Source organism: Tupaia chinensis, unplaced genomic scaffold (genome assembly GCF_000334495.1).
Source record: "Tupaia chinensis unplaced genomic scaffold, TupChi_1.0 Scaffold146140_1, whole genome shotgun sequence".
Classification (NCBI taxonomy): Eukaryota; Metazoa; Chordata; class Mammalia; order Scandentia; family Tupaiidae; genus Tupaia; species Tupaia belangeri.
In genome coordinates, this window is record NW_006205995.1 from 3323563 (window position 1) to 3341739 (window position 18177).

The window sequence follows — 18177 nt, forward strand, 5'->3', positions numbered from 1 at the left end:
AGCGTGCACATTGTATCTCTTCACATACAATGTACAGAAGTGATTATACTGTTCATACTACTTCTTGTGTTTGAAGAAAATTTTTTCAATGATTACAGAGAAACTTTCTTACGACTTCTTTCATAACTTTCAGGTTTTAAAGTGAAATCTAAATTTACTTGGCAATACATTCCTGTGGAATTATTTAAGGCTCAGTGCTATATCTGTGGCATATTGGAATCTCAAATTCAGAGAAGCTCTTCTGATGGGGATACTTTTTTGATACTCCATTGGTCAATGGAGTTATGTTTCTATTTTTTTTTAAATGCAAATGGTGGTCACTATTCTTAGCTACTGAGAATTCAGAAAAATCTTCAGTCTATGAAAATTTGTAGCTCTGGGTGGGCATAACAAACAATGTAAATTCTTTTGTTTTGTTGCTTTTTGATTACTGGGTAAGCCATGAAGAATTAAGTGATCTTCTCTTTGTCATGGGAGCACTCCTTCCAACTCTCTGAATTCTTCTGGAGAGAGGAGGGTGGTTATGGGATATATAGTGATGTCTTTTTAGTGGTAATAGTTTATTCACCTCCAGGTTAGATCTGTTACTTGGCACTCTAAGGGATGATCTTAAAAGTAGTTAGTGAGATAAAAGGTTAAGACCAGGTGGGAAAAAAACAGCAACAACAACAACAACAACAACAAAACAAGTGAAAAACACTCTTCAGATTGTCTTTATCTACTATATAAGTAAAAGTAGTAAACCATCTGGAAGATTCACTGGTATAACATGTAATAGGCATTACATTTTTTTTTTGAGAGGTTTTTTTGCTATAGGGTGCGTGTGCTCGCCAGACAGACAGAGAGAGACAGAGAGACAGAAAACAAGAAATCACCCCCCAGGTGGGATGGCCACGCTGCAATCCCTTCTCCTCCATGCTCCTCTCGGGATCTTGGGCATGCACGCACACGCGCCTGGCGTGAGTTTAAGCCACCGGGTACAGGACTCGAACCACGGTCGACTACGTGAGAGTCCAGCGACATAGCCATTACACTAACTGCTGGTCCCGGCATTAAATATTTTTAGTGACATTGTTCTTCTTTTTTTGGAGAGGTTTTTGTAATAGGGCGCGTGCGCTCACCAGAAAGACAGAGAGAGACAGAGAGACAGAAAGCAAGAAATCACCCCCCAGGGGGGATGGCCACCCCACAATCCCTTCTCCTCCATTCTCCTCTTGGGATCTTGGGCACGCATGCACATGTGCCCGACGTGAGTTTTAAGCCATCGGGTCCGGGAGGTGTACCTCGGTCTACTACATGGGAGTCCAGCGACAGAGCCATTAAGCTAACTGCTGGTCCCAGTGACATTGTTCTTCACAATTAGCACTCCAAATTTTATTGGGTCATTGAAAAAGTCATGAAATATTTTTCCATTTTTTCTATGCAAAAGTGCATTATGATTTTTCCTTGACCCAATAGTTAATTTTATCTTTTTAATGAAAAAAAATAAAACCTATTGAAATTCCTATGTATTGTTTTCTCTTTTGTTTATTCATGAGTTTTTTCTTATATGCTGTTATGGTAGTCTTAATGCTGTGTTTTTGTGTTAATATTACATTTAGATTTTTTTCCTCCATAAAGCACACAATTATTGTTCCAGTTAGATGTCAAAGTTGTATTTCTCCTTTTTCACATATTCACATATTGAAAAACCATGGAAACAACATAATTTTAATTTCTTAAAATGTATTGCTTTTGGGACCAGTAGTTAGCGTAATGGCTATGTCGTGGGACTCCCATGTAGCTGACCATGGTTCGAGTCCTGGACCTGGTGGCTTAAACTCATGCCAGGCGCATGTGCATGCGTGCCCAAGATCCCGAGAGGAGAATGGAGGAGAAGGGATTGTGGCGTGGCCATCCCCCCTGGGGGGTGATTTCTCGCTTTCTATCTTTCTGTCTCTCTCTTTCTGGTGAGCACACGTGCCCTATTTCAAAAAAACAAAAACAAAAACAAACAAACAAACAAAAAAACCTTACAAAAAATTTATTGCTTTTTGGGGGGATCAGCAGATGGTGTAATGGTCATGTTGCTGGATTCCCACATAGTCGACCATGGTTCAAGTGCCAGACTTGGCAGCTTAAAACATACCAGGCATGTGTGTGTGTGTGTGCCTAAGATCCAGAGAGGAGAATGGAGTAGAAGAGATTGCAGCATGGTCATCTCCCCTAGGGAGTGATTTCTTGCTTTCTGTCTCTGGCAAGTGCATGTACCCTGTAGCAAAAATCTCTCTCTAAAATTTATTACTTTTTTTTTAATGCTAGAGGACATGTGTACATGCATGAAAGAGAGAAACCCTCAATAGAGGCCAGTCATGCCATAATCCTTTTCCTTTCAATTCTCTATCTCATTGAGATCCTAAGCATGTGGTGAGCCCAATATGCTTTCAAGCTGATGAGGCTAGGACTTGAACCCTGGTCAGCCATGTGGGATCCAGATTCTTCTGTGCAGCACCTAACTGCTACACTACAGAGTTGCCCTCCTCATACCTTTGCATTTTAAAAACATTGTTATTAACAACGAAGATTACAGAATTTTGCACCCCTGCCATTTGAAGATTTTAAAATACGCTGTTGAAAAATTCTTATCTTTGATTTTAAAGGTTTTATAAGAATGAGATCCATGCTTTCTGAGAGGGAATTTACTCTTAGAACTCAAAGTAATCATTGTCCCCTCATTCATGATGTTTCTGGTGGAGCTACCAAATCTACTCGGTCGGGTCTTAATGACCATTTGTCTGTCCAGGACCAATTTTCAGCTTTCTAACTCCTGCAAGGCAATGGTGGCCCTTCCCACCCCTCCAGTCTCATCACTCATAGTATTACAGGCACACTGGCCTTCGCTGGGTTCTTGGAATGTAGCAATCTCTTACCTACTTACGCTTTTGCTGTTTCCTTCCTGGAACATTCTCCCTTTTACTTCCCTCAGAAGTCATTCTTTTACAGAAGCATCTTTTGATCTTCTTATTTAAATTAGGCTACTCTTATTCGCACTGGTGGACTAAAACTCTTCTTTTTTTAACCTCATAACTGTCATCTCCACTTGTAAGTACATATAAGTACATATTTAGTTGTTTATTCCCTTGTTTTATGTCTCTAACTCCTTGATTATGTGAAGGCAGGGGTAATGTCTATTTTATTCATCCGTATATGTTGATGGCCTAGGATATTATTTGGAATATAGTAGACAGAAAATAGATATTTTTTTAAAAAAAGAATTATTTTTTATTTAACTTTATTTATTATTATTTTCCAGCTTGATCAGAGAGAGACAAAGAGAGAGAGAGAATGTGAGAAAGCAAGCCAGTAGGTCTAGGCCTTGAACTGCAGTTGGCCATGTAGAAGTCCAGTGTCTTTAACCACCCTGCCACTTGCCAGCCCCCAAAATAGATATTTTTAAAGTATTAAATAAATGAGGGAGATATTGAGAGGAAATTCATCCCTTACTGATTCCTTTGTTAACAGAGAGTTTATTTGGGTGTGTCAAATCCCTAGGAAAGAATCATTGTAACTAACTTGTGTTTACAGATTATTTCTAGTTTTCAAACATGTCCACAGTAAGTTTACAACCAGTCCCAGAGATAGAATCCTCCTGTGCTGAGTCTAGCAGAATTACCCAGCTGTGAAATTTGATGTGAGCAATGTGTGAGTGAGAGATTTTAGGGGCCTTCAAAAGTAGAGCACTGGCCCACCCTAGGTGGCAGAAGAGGTAAGTGTAATGCTGGAAGTCACACGTCTAACCACAGGTTCAGATCTCAAGTCCACTTGAAACACACTGGGGATGTATACCCCAAATCCTAACTTGCTAGGAGAAGGGGGTCTATCACCTGATAAGACCCTGCTAAGGATGTTTCTTTTCCTTTGTCCTTCTATCTCTCTCGTGTGCTCTTGTTTTCTCACTCTCATCAAAGAAGTAAATTAAATAAACCTTTTTTTATTTTAATAAAAAGCAATTTTCTGGGGACCAGCAGTTGGTGTAATGGCTATGTCGCTGGACTCCCATGTGGTTGACCGCAGTTTGAGTCCTAGATCCGGTGGCTTGAACTCATGCCAGGTTCGTGTGCGTGTGTGCTCAAGATCCCTAGAGGAGAATGGAGGAGTAGGGACTGTGGCATGGCCATCTCTCCTGGGGGGTGATTTCTCGCTTTCAGTCTCTCTGTCTCTCTCTGTCTTTCTGAAGAGCACATGCACCCTATAGCAAAAACCTCTCAAAAAAAAAAAAAAAAGGCAATTTTCTGCAGGGGAGAGCCCCACATGGCCTCAGAGGGGACATTGTGCCTTGATCCCCACATCGTACAGCTAAGCAGAACTTGGGTAAAATGCATTTATAGTACCTCTACTGTTAAAAAACAAGCAAACAAAAACCTTTTAATTATTATTATTACTATTTTTTATTATACAAAGGAATATATTCTGGGAAATAAATTTAGGAAAAGCATAAAAGTACAGAGAAAAATGAAAATTCCCATATAATCCCACATCAGTGTCAACATGGCAAAATATATATACACACATACACACACACATATACATACATGTAATTATATATAAAATTATATCTTGTTTTTTCATTTAGTATTATGGCATGATCAATTATCTTATCTCTGAAATATTCTTTGAAATATTCCTTTCAATGCACATAGTATTCTAGCATATGGTTGTGTGATCATTTATTCAACCACACTGCTTCTAGATGGCTTCTTCATTCCACTGTGGCAAATAATGCAGTGGCAGACTTTCATACATGTCATTTTTAACATGATTCTCTAATTATTTTATAAGGATATATTCTTGAAAGCAGGAATTCTGGACCAAAGGATAAAAGAAAGCTTAAGACCCTTGACCCATATATCCTAAGATCTTTCCAATAAATTATATTATTTTCATCTGAAGGGTACACAGTACCCTTCTCAGCAGATCTTCACTAATTTAGAGTATTGCTGTGAATTACTTCATAGTTTTAGAGTTACAGAAAAGTTGCAAATATTGCAAACATCATTCCTACCTACCATTACCTAGCTTTTCTCCAATGTTAACACTAACATCTTACATATTCATAGAGCACTTTTCAAAACTATAAAATTAGCATTGGTATAACACTATTAAAACTAAACTGCAGACTTGACTCGGTTTTCCCAGTTCTTCCATTGATAACCTTTTCCTCTTGCAGGATCCAAGCCAGGATTCCACACTGCATTTAAGTGTTATGTCTCCTTAGTCTCCTTCAATCTCTGACAGTTCTACAGTCTTTCTTTGTCTCTTACGAACTTTTGGAGAGTAGTCGTCAGATGCTTTGTAGAATGTTTTTCAATATAGGTTGTCTGATGTGTTTCTTTAGGAATCGACTGGGGTTGTGGATTTGGGGGAGGAATCACAAAGAGGTGATATACACATAATATTAACATGACTCATTACAGGAGATGCTTACCTTGGTTACTCAGTGATGATGGTGTTCTTGAGGTTTCTTCACTATAAACTGTTTCCTTTTCTTTACTTTATTCCCTTAAAATGGGTCACTAAGACTAACTCACATTCAAGGGGAAGAGAATTAAGCTCCAGTTCCTAGAAGAAGGAGTGTCAAAGTGGTTATATGTTAAAATCATAAGGGGTATAATTTTAAACAAGATTTATATGACAAATTGGGGCCTGGAAGGTAAGTAGCTTGCCCAAATCATGCAGTGACTGTATGTAAGCTTAGCACTAGGATCCAGCAGTCTGATTTCCCAAGTCAGTCGTTCTTTAATAAAGATACCTGACAGCATTCTATTAGAGATTTGAGGCAAGTATGTCCTACAGCATAATTATTATTGGACTGCAGAGTAATTAGTCCTGGGAGCAGTGGAATGTAATCAACATCATTAAAATACAAGCACAAAGTCATGTCCTTTAAAAGAGGAGGTACTGCATCTCACCCCTTGATGGACAGGATCTCTTGGTCATGTTACAGTGTTAGAGCCCTTTCCATCTTATTCACATAATCCTGAGCTGTAAGTTTCTTCCCTACCTGGTTTCTCCCTGCCCTCATCTCTGCCTCACTCTACCCTCCATGATTAACTCTGACAGTCAGAGAGCCTAAAATAGCAGGGAGACTGAAGATACCTTTATGCGCAGGAGAATAAGGTAGAAGAGATTCAGACTGGAGATGGTGGCCCAGGAGCAGAATTGGTAAGAATAAGCACCCAGTTCCCAGTATTTGGCATGCTGTGCTTGCTGCTGCATTCCCAACTGAAACTGCAGTGCCAGAAACAAGTAAGTCATTTGCTGAATGAACACAGTGGGACAGGGATATGATGAGATTGAGCAGAGGAAATTAGAAGAATTTGTCTGAGGTACTCAGCTCTCCTTACTGTCCTAGTTACCTGCCAGTCTTAACCTAGATGACCACAGCAGGATGGACCGCGGAGGTAGCCTTCAGAAACATGTATCAACCTCACCTCTATGAGTGATACCACACATTATACTTACCCCTCGCACTACCATGGTGAAGCAGCTATTATTAGTACCCCTTTACAGGTAAGACTCAGAGAGGTTAAGCAACTTGCTTAAGGTCATACATTGGTAGTAAGTCTCAGAGCTAGGGCTTGAACTCAGGTCTGTCTTATTCTAGCACTGTCTGGGACAAATTCTTTTATTCTATAGTGAGATTGTTTAAAATGCAAATTTTCAGTAAACATGAGAACAAATTTTGCACTGAGCATAAAGGAATATATTAGATGCTATGCCAGATACTGGGCTAACCCCATTTTCTCATTTAATCCTCTTCATGAGTATATGAAATGTAGGTACTGTTACTGTAGATTAGATAATAGACTTGGCAAGACATATAGTCTAAGTCACATAGAAATTGACAGGCCAGATTAGAACATAGGTCTTCCAACTTCAGATCCCCAGCTCCAAAGCCATGTAGACCTCTCTTTACAAAGACAAGTAGTAGTGGGACTAGCAGGTGGCATGGTGGTTAAGGCGCTGGAATTCCCACATGGCCAACCATGGTTCGAGTCCTGGACCTGGTGACTTGTTTTCTCACTCTCCCTCTCAATCTCTCTTTCTCTCTATGTCTTTCTCTGGCAAAACTCATGTGAAAATAATAATAATAAATAAATAAATAAAAATAATAATTCTTTAAAAAAAAAAAAAAAAGACGAGTAGTAGTGAGCCTCTCCATACACTGTGTCACTTTAGGGAATTCATGACCTTCATCCCTCTCCTCCATGGAGGAATACCCAGGACATCAGTATCACCCTTGAGTAATGTGGAAGAGAAATTCTTTTAATAGGTAATAAACACCTAAATCTTTCTTTCAATGCCAAAATTTAAACTTGAGAAATACGTAAATTCCCAGATCCTATCATTTTAATCTAACTCTTTGAGGAAAATCACTACTTATTTTTATTTCTAAGAAACCTGAAAATGTCTGTTCCATCAGAGAATTCTCAGACCTGAGCATGTATATGTTTGTAAACATGAAAGCTGAGCAATTTTGGCTTCAAAAACTGCTGTCTTTAATGTATGGAATAATAACTTCCAGGAATTCTGTGAACAGGCCACTTTGACAGCAGCATTAATATCCTTTCCTCATTCTAAACTCGACTTGTCATAGTGCTAACAACCCGTATGCTCTCTAATTAGAGTTATTATAAATCTTACATCCTTCTGATGCTACCCACCAAACTTAATCAGTCTCTCCTTTAAAAAAAAGTTTTTTCAGACATCATAAAATACTACTTTTAATATTTCAAACAGTACAGAGGTATTTAAATAAAATAAATAATCCTCTTTTCTTTCCTTTTTAAACTACTATTATGATTACCATGGCATAAATCCTTTCATATTTTTTTTCTTTTCTTTGAGACACACATGTACATACACACATACACATTCAACAAAAGGAGACCATAACTATGAATCTGATCCTTTAATATATTTTTCTCACTTAACTAAATACTCTGGGCCAATTTCCAAATCAACACATTCAGTTTTATAATATACTTTTCTCACTAGCTAGATACTCTGGACAGCTTCCCAAATCAGCACATTTAGATTTATCTTAATTTTTATTTTTTTTTTTTTAGAGAGAGATTTTTGCTATAGGATGTGTGCGCTTGTCTCAGAGACAGAGAGACAGAAAGTGAGAAAAGAGGGGATGGCCACACTGCAATCTCTTCTCCATTCTCCTCTTGAGATTTTGGGCATGCATGCACACACAGGTATCTGGTGTGAGTTTTAAGCCGCCGGGTCCAGGACTTGAACCACGACTGACTACATGTAATGTTTATGTCCAGCAACATAAACATTACACCATCTGCTGGTTCCAAGATTTATCTTAATTTTATTAATAGAGGCACAAAATTTTATAAAAAGGCTGTGCAATTTATTCATCATTCCTTTACTGATAGACATTCAAGATATTTCTTTCTTTCTTTTTTTGGGGGTTATTAAAACAATGTTACAATGCATAAACCATACATATATTTTATGTACTATCATATAATTTCTAGAAATGAGATTTCTGGAGTCATAACTCCTAATGTTTGCCAATATGCTAGGTGAGGAATGGTATTTCCTTGTTTTTACTGCTGAAATCAGAGAGTATACATATTTAAAATTGTCATAAATACTGTCATATTCTTTTTTAAAAAGATAATAGTGACAAGCAACAGAGACTTCTTTAATTTAAACAGAATAGCTTATTAAAAGCCACTAGGCAGCTCCAGAATCTTCAGAGGGCAAACAAACCAAGGAGAGCCACAGCCAGGCATAATGCCATTGGAACAACACCTAACCACGTGGCTACATTGTTTTAGTGAAAACACTCCTATTACAATTTCTTGTACCTCGGCTCTGATTGCAATGAGGACTGTCAGGAGGTCAGCCACAGACTTCCAGGAGAGTCATCACTACTGTTGCCACATTTTGTAAATGCTGAGAGAAGCGTATTAAAGGTTGTCATCAAGTACCCCTTTGTATCTCTATTTTTTAATTTTTTATTCTATTCTTTTAAAAAATATACTTATTTATTGTGACTTTCAAGCTACCACATCCAGAACTCAAACTACAGTTGACCATTTGGGAATCTAGTGCCTTAACTGGCATGCCAACTGCTTGCTGGCTCCTCCTCTTGTATTTCAAAGAGATTTTACCTTACATAAGTTGAGGCTATATTATTTGCTACATAAAGGTTCCAGGTTGTTATTTTTACCTTTTCTTTATTTCCATGATAAAAATTATCCTTATAGAAGTTTCTTCTTTTTTATTTTTTAATGTTTTTGCCATAGGGCATATGTGCTTGCCAGAGAGAGACAGAGATAGACAGTGAGAAGGAAAGTGAGAAATCACTCCCTGGAGAGATGGCCACAACAAAATCTCTTCTTCATTCTTCTCCTGGGATTTTGAACCCACATGTACACATGCCTGGCATGAGTTTTAAGCTGCCAGGTCTGGGACTTGAACCATGGTCAGCCATGTGGGAGTCAAGCACCTTAACCACCACACCTGGCCCCAATATAAGTTTTGCTTTTTAATATTAGTCTTGATTCTCTTGCTTTTTATAGTTTGCATTTGCATGATGTATAGTCTAGGGCAGCCTCTTCATTTCTTTATCTTTCTTGTCTCATTCTATTTGTTTTACTCTTTAGATAAAGGTGTTCTTTTTTTTTTAAAAAAAGAAAGTTTATTTATTTCTCCTATGACAGAAGGAGAGAGACAGGTACCCCAACAGATCTTCATGCTGTGATCCACCTTATGATTTCTACTGAATGTATATCACTTTTGCACTATTGTAAAGTAAAAAAATCGTAAGTCGAACTATCATAAATCAGGGAGTATCTGTACAATAGTAATGAGTAGCTCTGGAGCCAGACAATGGTGTAGCAGTAACACAATGGTCTGTGATGCTGGACCAACAGGGGAAGGTCTCAGGTTCATGTCCCAACTACTCCCTGTAAATACTGGGCATGTGTGTGTGCCCATGATCCAGGCTTCTTGAAGAAGATTGAGAAGACTGAATCTCAGAAGTAGAAGACAAAACCTCTGACCTAGAAAAAATTATCAAAAACACTGAGAAAATTACCAAGAAAAATGAAGATAGTATATGAGAAATACTAGATACCATGAAACACCCAAACATCCATATAATTGGTATTCCAGAAGGTGAAGAAACTAATAAGGTCATTGATAATCTATTCTATGAAATCCTGGGAGAAAACTTTCCAAGTCTAGGGAAGCACTCAAATATTCAGACCCAAGAAATACAAAGAACCCCAAATAGAATCAATCTAAGAAGATCCTCTCCATGGCACATCATAGCCAAATTGGCCCAAACCACAGACAAAGACAAAATACTAAGATTGGCAAGAGAGAAAGTCAAGTCACTTACAAAGGCTATCCCATCAGGGTAGCGCCGGACCTCTCATTGGATACAATGCAAGCAAGGAAAGAAAGGGGAAATGTATTCAAAGTGTTAAATGAAAAAATTTTCAACCAAGAATACTATACCCAGTAAGATTCTCCTTCATATGGGGAAAAAAAGATAAAAACATTGGTGGATAAACAAAACTTGAAAGAATATACCAACTCCAGACCTTCTCTTCAAGAAAGCTAAAGACAACAGACAACAAGAAGAGAACAAAAAACAACCAAGAATATTGCCAACTTAATGGTAGGGACAAGCCTGGAAATACCTATAATAATGTTGAATGTCAATGGATTAAAGTCTCTAATCAAGAGACACAGACTGGCTGAACGGATTAAAAATCAGAAACCTTCCTTCTGCTGCCTACAAAAAACACCCATCTCATGGATAAAGACATACATGTGTTAAAAGTGAAGGGCTGGAAAAAAGGTATTCCATGCAAGTGGAAACCAAAAAAGTGCAGGAGTCGCTATACTGACTTCGGAATAAATAGGCTTTAAGACAAAAGCCGTAAGAAGAGACAAAGAAGGGTATTATATAGTAGTAAAAGGGCTAATTCATCAAGAAGATACAGTGCTTATAAATTTCTCTGCACCGAACTCAGGAACACAAATATTTAAAGGAAATACTGCTAGATCTAAAAGGAGAGATAGACTGTAACACACTAGTTGTTGAAGATATTAACACCCCATTATCTCCTTTAGACAGATCTATGAGACAAAAAATAAGCAGAGATTCAGGACCTAAATGATACCATAAATCAGATGGACTTGATAGACATCTGTAGAAGTTTCCACTCAAAAAACACAAAATACCCATTTTTCTCAGCCCTGCATGGTATCTTTTCAAAGACTGACCACATGGTAGGGCACAAACCTAGCCTTTACAGATTCAAAGGCATAGAAACTATATCCAGCATCTTCTCTGATCATGTTGGAATTAAACATGATATTAATCTTAGGGAAAACCCTCAAAAATAAACAAATACATGGAAACTAAACAACCTACTTCTGAATGACTTTGTGACTACTGAAGGAATCAAGGCTGAAATAAAAAGATTCATGGAAACAAATGATAATTAGTTCTTTAGCTCAGGAGTTTACATAATCTATGGGACACTACACAAGCAGTCATAAGAGGGAAGTTCATAGCACTTAGTGTGCACAAGAAAAAATGGAAAAGTGGCAAAAGGACAACCTAACATCCTGCCTCAGGGAATTGGAAAAATAGCAACAAAAAATCCATAAAATATCAGGAGAGAAGAAATAATAAAGATTCAAGCAGAAATAAACTAAATACAAAATAAACAAGCTATACAGAAAATAAATAAAAGAAAAAGCTGGTTCTTTGAAAAGATAAACAAGATTGACACATCATTAGCTAGACTGATTAAGAAGAGAGAAAGGAACCAGATAAATCAAATTTGCAATCAATCAGGGAAAACTACAACAGACAAAACCTCTGACCTAGAAAAAATTATCAAAAACACTGAGAAAATAACCAAGAAAAATGAGGATAGTATAGAAATAATAAAAATACAAAACATCATTAGAGGATACCATGAACGACTATATGCCAACAAAGAAAAATACCTGGATGAACTGGACAAATTCCTGGGCACATATAATCTACCAAGAATGACTCAAGAGGACCTAGAAAGCCTGAATAGACTTATAACAAGCAATGAGATTGAATCAGTAATAAATAACCTCCCAACAAAGAAAATTCCAGGTCCTGATGGCTTCACTGCTGAATTTTACAAAACTTTTTTTTCAATTAATTAATTTTGCATTCTTTCACCGAATATCATCACTGCATACAAAATGCGATTTCCCATCCAGAATGCAATGTAAAGTGGCTTAATCATACATGTTATCATCAACAAATAATTTTCCATTTCTTGTTACTTGTATATATATATATTTCCCCATTTCTACCCACTGCCATTTTCCCCCTCCTCCCACACTGTCTCTAGTATCTGCAGTTGCTTTCCATTCTCTTTTAATTATCTTCCATTTTATTCATTCATAAGATCTCTTAATTAATCTAAATACTTTCAATAGTTAGTTCAGCTGATATTACATATCTGTGAACACAGGTTGACTTTAGGCATGAAACTCTGTGGGTAGAATGAATATCCTATAAAGTAGCACCTAGTTGAGGCTATATAGCCTACTGTGGCCATTAAGTAGGTATTTTTAAGTTTTTTTTTTAATTTCAGGAAAGACAGTTATAGCTTTAATAAATCCAAATGAAAAAGTGTTAAGAGAACTTTGCTTAAGACTTAAAGCCAAGAAACAGGTTAGGATTCTGTTTGAATAGTAAGTGCATGGACCTGTCAACAACTCAAGAGAAGACAAAAATCCTTAACTCTGGAAAATAAAGAAGAGGTAACCTCCATTCTACTCAAACTATTTCTAGAGATCCAAAAGGAAGGAACCCTTCAAAATTAATTCTATGAAGCCTCCATCACCCTCATTTCCAAAACAGATAAAGATATGACAGAAAGGAAGACCCTAAGGAAGACATACAAACAGCCAAAAAGCATATGAAAAAATGCTCAGACCTATATATCTGACGAATACAGGTTCAAAAATTTTCAACAAGATACTTGCTAACCTTATTCAACAGCATATAAAAAAGATTATTCATCATGACCAGGTATGCTTTATTCAGGAGATGCAAGGGTGTTTCAACATACAGGAAACCATAAATGTAATACACCATATTAAAAGAAACAAAGATAAAAGCCATATGATCATTTTAATAAGTGCAGGAAAAGCATTTGACAAAATATGACATTCCTTCATGATTAAGACTCTCAGTAAAATCAGCATAGAAGGATCATTTCTCAGCACAATAAAAGCCATCTATGAAAAACCTATAGCTAACATTATACTAAATTGGGAAAAGCTAAAAGCTTTTTCACTAAAAACTTGGAGACAAGGCTGCCCATTCTCTCCATTCCTATTCAGTACTGGAAGTCCTAGCCAATGTAATCAGACAAGAGAGTGATATAAAAGGCATTCCAATAGGGAAAGTGAAATTATCTCTGTTTGCAGATGACATGATCGTATACATAGAAGACCCATAGTATCCATGAAAAAACTTCTTGAAGTAGTAAATGCATACAGTAATGTGGCAGGATACACAATTAACTTACAAAAATCTATAGCATTTCTATATACTGACAAGAAATAGACAGAGATAGTACTAAAGAAATTAATCCCATTTACTATAGCCACAAAAAGTTTAAGATACCTAGGAATAAAACTAACAAAGGAAGTTAAGTATCTCTATAAGGAAAACTATGAAAACTTTTAAAAAAAGAAATAAAAAATGACAGGTGGAAGGACATTCCATGTTCCTGGATTGGGAAAACTAATATAATCAAAATGGCAATCCTATCCAAATTAGTCTACATATTTAATGCAATCCCCATAAAATTACAAGAGACATTCTTCATAGAATTTGTGTGGAATCATAAAAGACCCCATATTGCCAAAGCAATCCTACACAAAAAGAGTAGAGTGGGTGACATCTCACTTCCTGACCCTGAAATGTGTAACACAGCTGTGATAATCAAAACAGCATGGTATTGGTGCAAAAACAGACATGAGGACCAATGGAACAGAGTAGAGATACCAGAAATAAACCCCAAAACATACAACACACCGATCTGTGACAAAGGGTACCAGGCAATCCATTGGGAAAGGGAAAAACTCTTTAGCAAATTGGTATCCACCTGCCTGCAGAAAGATGCATCTGAACCCCTATCTGCCACCATTAACAAAAATAGCTCAAAATGGATCAAAGATCTAAACATAAGACCACAACCTATAAAACTACTGGAGGAAAACACTGGGGAAACTCTGGAAGACACTGGGGTAGGCCAACAGGCAAAGACTTCTTAAGAAGACCCCCAAAGGGGAACCAGCAGTTAGCGTAATGGCTATGTCGCTGGACTCCCACGTAGTCGACCACAGTTCACGTCCCGGACCCGGTGGCTTAAAACTCACGCCGGGTGCGTGTGCGTGCGTGCCCAAGATCCCGAGAGGAGAATGGAGGAGAAGGGATTGCGGCATGACCATCCCCCGTGGGGGGTGATTTCTCGCTTTCTGTCTCTATGTCTCTCTCTGTCTGTCTGGTGAGCGCACGCGCCCTACAGTGAAAATCTCTCAAAAAAAAAAAAAAAAAAAGAAGACCCCTAAAGCACAGGCAATAATCTCCACAGCCCTCAGAATGGGAAAAATTTTTTGTTAACTTTGCCTCAGATAACCAGAATACATACGGAAATCAAGTGGCTTACCCAGAAGAAAATGATTAACCCAATTAAAAGATGGGAAAATGAGCTGCATAAACAACTCTCTAAGGAAGACATACATACAGCCAAAAAGCATATGAAAAAATGCTCAATATCCCTCATCATAAGAGAGTTGCAGATCAAAACTACAATGAGATACCTCACCCAACTCCAGTCAGAATGATGAACATTAAAAAAATAATAAGTGCCAGCAGGGATGTGGTAAAAGGGGAACTCTCCTACATTGTTGGTGGGAATGTAAATTGGTCCAGCGACTATGGAGAACAATATGAAGGTTCCTTAAAGACCTTCAAACCTTCAAATAGAAATACCATATGATTCAGCAGTTCCACCTGGGTTATCTACCCAAAGGACAAGAGAACAGTCAGTTGGAAAAGTGCTTGCACAATATTTATTGTGGCATTATTCATGATTGCTAAGACATGAAACCAACTCAAATGTCCACAAACAGATTGATGAAAAAGATGTGGCACATATACTCCATGGAATACTATTCAGCCATACAAAACAACAAGGCCCTGGCATTTGATAGAAAGTGGACAAATATGGAAGATTTATTACTGAGTGAAGCAAGTCAGGCTATGAAATGGAGACATTGTATCTCCACTTAACTTATATTGACTTTCTACACTCTATGGTAGAGACTGAAAGACTGGAGGACATAAAAGGATTGAAAATTGTTATGGGCACTGGTGACAAAGTGGGAGGATAGTGGGAGAGAGCAAGAGTGAAGGATGGGAAACATGGGAAAAAATGGAGAAGTAAGACATTTGTGGGACATAGATATGGTTTGTTGCCTGTTGATGATGTTGTGTATAATATTTTCAACTTGCCTGGTGTGTGGTGTGTATAATGTTGGGTAAAATCTCTTTACCATCTAAATGATGTATAGTTATTGAATGTACAAATAATAAAAATAATGTTAAAAAGTCTTACACTCAAATATTCATACAGCATTGTTTGTAGTAGTTAAGGGTGGAAATGACCCAAATGTCTATCAATTGGGAATGAACAAATAATATACCCATACAGTGGAATACTATTCAGTAATAAAAGAAAATAAAATACCACTACATGTTACAATATGGATGACTCAAAAATGTTATGCTAAGTGAGAAAAGCCAGGTAAAAGACTTCTTATGGTACAATTCCACTGATATGAAATATCTAGAAAAGACAAATTTGTAGAGACAGAAAGTAGATTAGTGGTTGCCTAGGGCTGGAGGTGGTAAAGGGATAAGTATGCATGACGGATCCTGTTCAGATGATGAAAACTTTCACAAACTGGATGTGACAATTTTGAACAAGTTGACAAATTTACTAAAACTTATTGAACTATACACTTTAAATTGTTGAGCTTTATTGTATATAAATTAGACCCTAGTGAAGGTGTGTGTAAAGAGAGAATGGAATATTATTCATGCTTAAAAAGTAGATATCATCACATGCTTCAACCCTGGATGAATCTTCAAGACATTATGCCAAGTGAAATTTACCAATTCAACTTAAATAAGGTATCTGGAGTAGTCAAATTTGTAGAGACAGAAAGTAGAATAGTAATTGCCAGGACCTTGGATGGGGATAGGTGCAGAGTTCATGCAAAAGGAGTATAGGCTTACAGTTTGGGAAGATTGGAAAAAACTCTGGAGATAGCTACGGTGATAATACAACAACAATGTAAATGTACCTAATGCCATTGAACGGTGCACTTACAAATGGTCTGATGGTAAAATCTCTGAGACCTAGTTATTATTTGTCAAAACCCAGCCATGAAAATGTCATGACATGACTATATTTAGGCATTTTATTATAACATTTATCTTCTGACTTTGACTCAACCATGGCAGGTATAAGTTCTATAGTCAATTGTCTACCAGAATGTCAAGCCAAGTTAGCCCCTGTATGTTTGTACAAATAGCGGAGGTGCCTGTGGTTGGCCTGGCAGCTAGCCAGGGCAACTTTCCTGTCACAGAGCAGTTCTAGAGATAGAGCACTTGACAAAATGATGCTCTTTTAATTTTCAAAGACTTGACCTTTGCATTTGATTTTTATTTACAGATAGCTTTGGATACCAGTTACTGGACTGTCATTAATCATGTGTTCATCTGGGGCAGCATTGCCACATATTTCTCCATCTTATTTACAATGCACAGTAATGGCATCTTTGGCATTTTCCCAAAGCAGTTCTCATTTGTTGGTAAGTCAGTCCTACTACCTAGTGTCATGTCGCCATTTACTTATCTTGTAACTTGTTTATTTGTGTATGTTGGGACTGGGAATGATCAATGATCCTTTCTACAGGAATTGATTGATCCAGGCATCCAAAGGTTTCTGGGTTTGAAAAGAACTCCAAAAGATTAGTTGCTATTGTGCCCTCCCCCCACCTGCTCCCACCCAGAGACAGAAGAATTATTGTAGCAGCTTACAGGTTCTCAATAGCCCACTCCTTTTGCAAATGAGAGACACAGCATACCTGAAAGCCTATGAGATGTTCATATGTGGTAGAAAGAAGAGAAATACTAGACTCTCCCTTATTGCCACATTATCTCTAATATCTCTGGCAAAGTTTACCCATAGATAGGAAAGAAATGATGTGCAATTGAAAGCCTTCTAAAATTGTATGTTAGTCCATAAGTGGCATGAAGAGTGCCTCTATATTTACACAGCCAGTGATCAAGGGGCCAGCTGTGTGACTTTGGCAAGTTTCTTCTCTTTTCGGTGCTTAGTGTCTTCACTTATAAACTGAGAATATTGATGTTTCCTATTTTTATGGAAAATATGTGAAGAGTAAATGAGATAATGCATAGAAAGAATTTAACATGGGGCTAGCAGGTGCCATGGAAGTTAAGGTGGCCGGTTCCCACATGACCAACTGCATGGTTTAAGTCCTGGATCCAGAAGCTTGAGAAACATTCCAGGTGTGTGCATGCATACTGAAAATTCTGAGAAGAGGGAACCAGCAGTTAGCGTAATGGCTATGTCGCTGGATTCCCACGTAGTCGACCGCGGTTTGTGTCCCGGACCCGGTGGCTTAAAACTCACGCCGGGTGCGTGTGCGTGCATGCCCAAGATCCCGAGAGGAGAATGGAGGAGAAGGGATTGTGGTGTGGCCATCCCCCCTGGGGGGTGATTTCTCGCTTTCTGTCTCTATGTCTCTCTCTGTCTGTCTGGCGAGTGCACGCGCCCTACAGTGAAAATCTCTTAAAAAAAAAAAAAAAGAAGAAAAAAAAAATGCTGAGAAGAGAGTGGGGGTAATTTCTCACTTACCCTCTCTCTCTCTCTTTGGTGAGTGCATGTGCCCTATAGAAAAACTTTTTAAAAAAATGTATCGTTGGGAACCAGCAGTTAGCATAATGGCTATGTCGCTGGACTCCCACGTAGTCGACCGCGGTATGCGTCCTGGACC

The 18177-nt window shown here is 37.8% G+C and overlaps 1 protein-coding gene across 6 annotated transcripts in view; it reads left to right on the forward strand.

The window, feature by feature from the left end:
* ATP8B4 (ATPase phospholipid transporting 8B4 (putative)) overlaps positions 1-18177 on the forward strand; it is a 276289-nt gene that overhangs the window by 250596 nt on the left and 7516 nt on the right. For all 6 annotated transcript variants that reach the window (XM_006168771.3, XM_027768395.1, XM_027768394.1 and 3 more), the window contains one exon: positions 16830-16968. In XM_006168771.3, coding sequence (XP_006168833.1) covers positions 16830-16968 — 139 coding nt within the window. The remainder of the gene's footprint in view (positions 1-16829; positions 16969-18177) is intronic.